We start from the raw sequence: 2615 nt of genomic DNA, 5'->3' as shown, positions 1-2615 counted from the left end.
AACTGTCTACTTATATCATAAACCTCTACATAAATACGGTCTCTTATACACATCTTATATATAATAAATAAAGAAAATATAAATATAATATAATCAATGTAGTATTATAAGATATAATATATAAGAATATTTTGAACACAGAAATACTTTTAATTATTCTGTTTATCATTCCACTAAGTGCAATTTTGGTCTATGAACACTTCAAATTTACATTTTCTTGGTGCTGTTTTTTAATTATGTTAATTTTAATTGTTCTTTAATTGTTCTTAATGTAACTTTAAACTTTTTTTAGATTTTTAATTATGTACAATTCAGTATCTGTTTTTTTAATGTTTTTTTAAAAATTTCAAATAATGTTTTGTCCGGTATTTTTTAAATGGAACATTTGGACCCCATTTGAAGTGGGCTGAACTCCGGCCTAATGGGTGTTCCTGATGCTCATTAATTTTTTCTTTCTACGTTCTGAAATAATTTTTTTTATCTTGTATTTGCATGGCGAGCATCGTATAAATTCAATCAATCTATCAAGATTTAGTTCACATCTTTTTGAATAAGTTTGTTAAACAAATAATATGAACAATAAGTATGAAAAATACAAATGTATAATGAACCAATTCCAAAAATTAATTATCAAAAGTTTTTCAGACAATAATATTGTGTATATAATTAATTCTCTTTCTTTTCTTCAGGATCCACGATTGGATGGTGGCTATGAAAACGTACCAACACGTGATATTCACATGAATCAGATCGGCTTTGAAAAACATTGGCTGTTTCTTGTTAAGAACTACGTAGCCCCCATACAGGAACGCCTGTATCCTGGATATTTTACAAAGGTATGTACAATAGACCATATGCACAGTTTGAAACAAAGGCTCCAATTAAAGCTTAAGTACCCTTTACCTAATACCAAAAAGGCAATCCAAAGAAAGTACTTGATTTAAAATAAGGTATCGTAATCACAAAAGCTCCCATGAGGGCAGTATAGTAAGATAGAATTTTTAGCCCACTCTCTGAGAGAGAGGGCTTATATGATGATTCTGAGCAAATTTTGAAGTCATTTGTTTTTCTATCTCCTTCGTTTGTGACGCGATTAGGCCGATCTTGCAATAATATGGAAGATAAGGCGTGGGGAATTTAAAGTATGAAGAGTTTTTGCGAAAATATTGTCAGGAAATATGTGAAAAGTATGTTTTTTTATCATATTTCTTTACACTACGGTGGGTTTCCTATGAAAGCGTGTTCGTCATTGATCAGATTACAAATTGCCTGATTCCACATTGTGTTTATCAACCAATCGCGGTCTGGAATGGTAAGCTGTGGGCTAATAAATGCGTCTGCACGAGTCTAGTTGGCAGCGAAGAATGAGCCGTTTTGTGGTGCTTGCAAGGGTGGGTGGTCTCTCCCCTGAGAGATAAACAATGTACACTACTGTAATGCAGGCTGGCCTAGAGCTAGAGGAAGACGAACTAGGCCTATAGGCTGGCTGGGTAGTATGTGTGTGTAAGAGATCAGATAACAGGAAATGTAGGCTACAAGTTGCTTTTATGTGTATTAAACCACATAATATTCAAATTAGTTTTAGTAGCGATGAGTGTATGTGTGCAGCACATTTCATGTCAATGTACTGTAATGCAGGCTGGCCTGACGAAGACGAATAGGCTGGCTGGGTACGTACGTGTATGTAGGCATAGGCCCTAGTCTAGATCAGATACTACAGGAAATAAATGTAGGCTACAAGTTGCTTTTATGTGTATTAAACCACACATTCAAATCAGTCAGTAGCGATGAATGTATGTACAGCACATTTCGTGTTGCCGCACTGTGCTGTGGTTGATGACGAGGACGTTGCCGTTAGATACATGATAGCAAGGTCCAACATGGAATTTTTGTTCTATTGAGACGGTAGCTTTTCAGCATTGCTCTTGGATGATTTTCCTTTACATTTATGAATTTTGTAGCTTTTCGTACTCTACACTTAGCTATCAGTAGCCAACCACATTAGGCCTAGGTACGTAATATATTAGATCAGATGTTAATTACATAAAATGTAGGCCGACAGTCGTATTTAATGGGGGCGGAGTGTTAAATGAATTACATTCCATTCCAATGATGGTATAACCAGTCAATGGATAGCCCAGTAATGAGATATTTTGTTTAGATTTTCACAGCGTGTTCCATGTACCTCCTCCATTTATTTGAAATTAAATTATTAAAACATTGCCTATAATATAATTCAGTAATGTACTAGTATATTATTTAATCTAGTAATGTATATAAATATATGTATAAAATATAAAATGTATAAATATACATGTGTATATATGTATATGTATATATATATGGAAAAATATATTTCTTCACAATGAAATACTTCTATGCAACAAATTCCATTCACTCACCAAACTGTGTACTTATATCATAAACTTCTACATAAATATCTTCATAATTACAGTACAAAATATTTCAAAAAGTTACGTACACAACAAACCTTTATACAACAACCATATTTCCTTTAATATCACTGTACACGACATCACACCTTTCCTAACTGTTAAGTGAACATAACAAAAAAGGTCTATGATGATGCATACAACTAACTCTAACTTTAAATG

The 2615-nt window shown here is 33.0% G+C and overlaps 1 protein-coding gene across 1 annotated transcript in view; it reads left to right on the top strand.

Moving 5' to 3' along the window:
- Nucleotides 1–2615, top strand: part of LOC117115492 (procollagen-lysine,2-oxoglutarate 5-dioxygenase 1-like) — a 62715-nt gene that overhangs the window by 48552 nt on the left and 11548 nt on the right. Inside the window, exon 17 of the mRNA XM_033259336.1 lies at nt 690–836. Coding sequence (XP_033115227.1) covers nt 690–836 — 147 coding nt within the window. The remainder of the gene's footprint in view (nt 1–689; nt 837–2615) is intronic.

This window comes from Anneissia japonica, unplaced genomic scaffold, assembly GCF_011630105.1.
Source record: "Anneissia japonica isolate Jap-2015-1 unplaced genomic scaffold, ASM1163010v1 scaffold287847_len925385_cov155, whole genome shotgun sequence".
Lineage (NCBI taxonomy): Eukaryota > Metazoa > Echinodermata > Crinoidea > Comatulida > Comatulidae > Anneissia > Anneissia japonica.
Note: the sequence above shows the minus strand (reverse complement) of the source record. Positions and strands in the feature narration are given on the sequence as shown.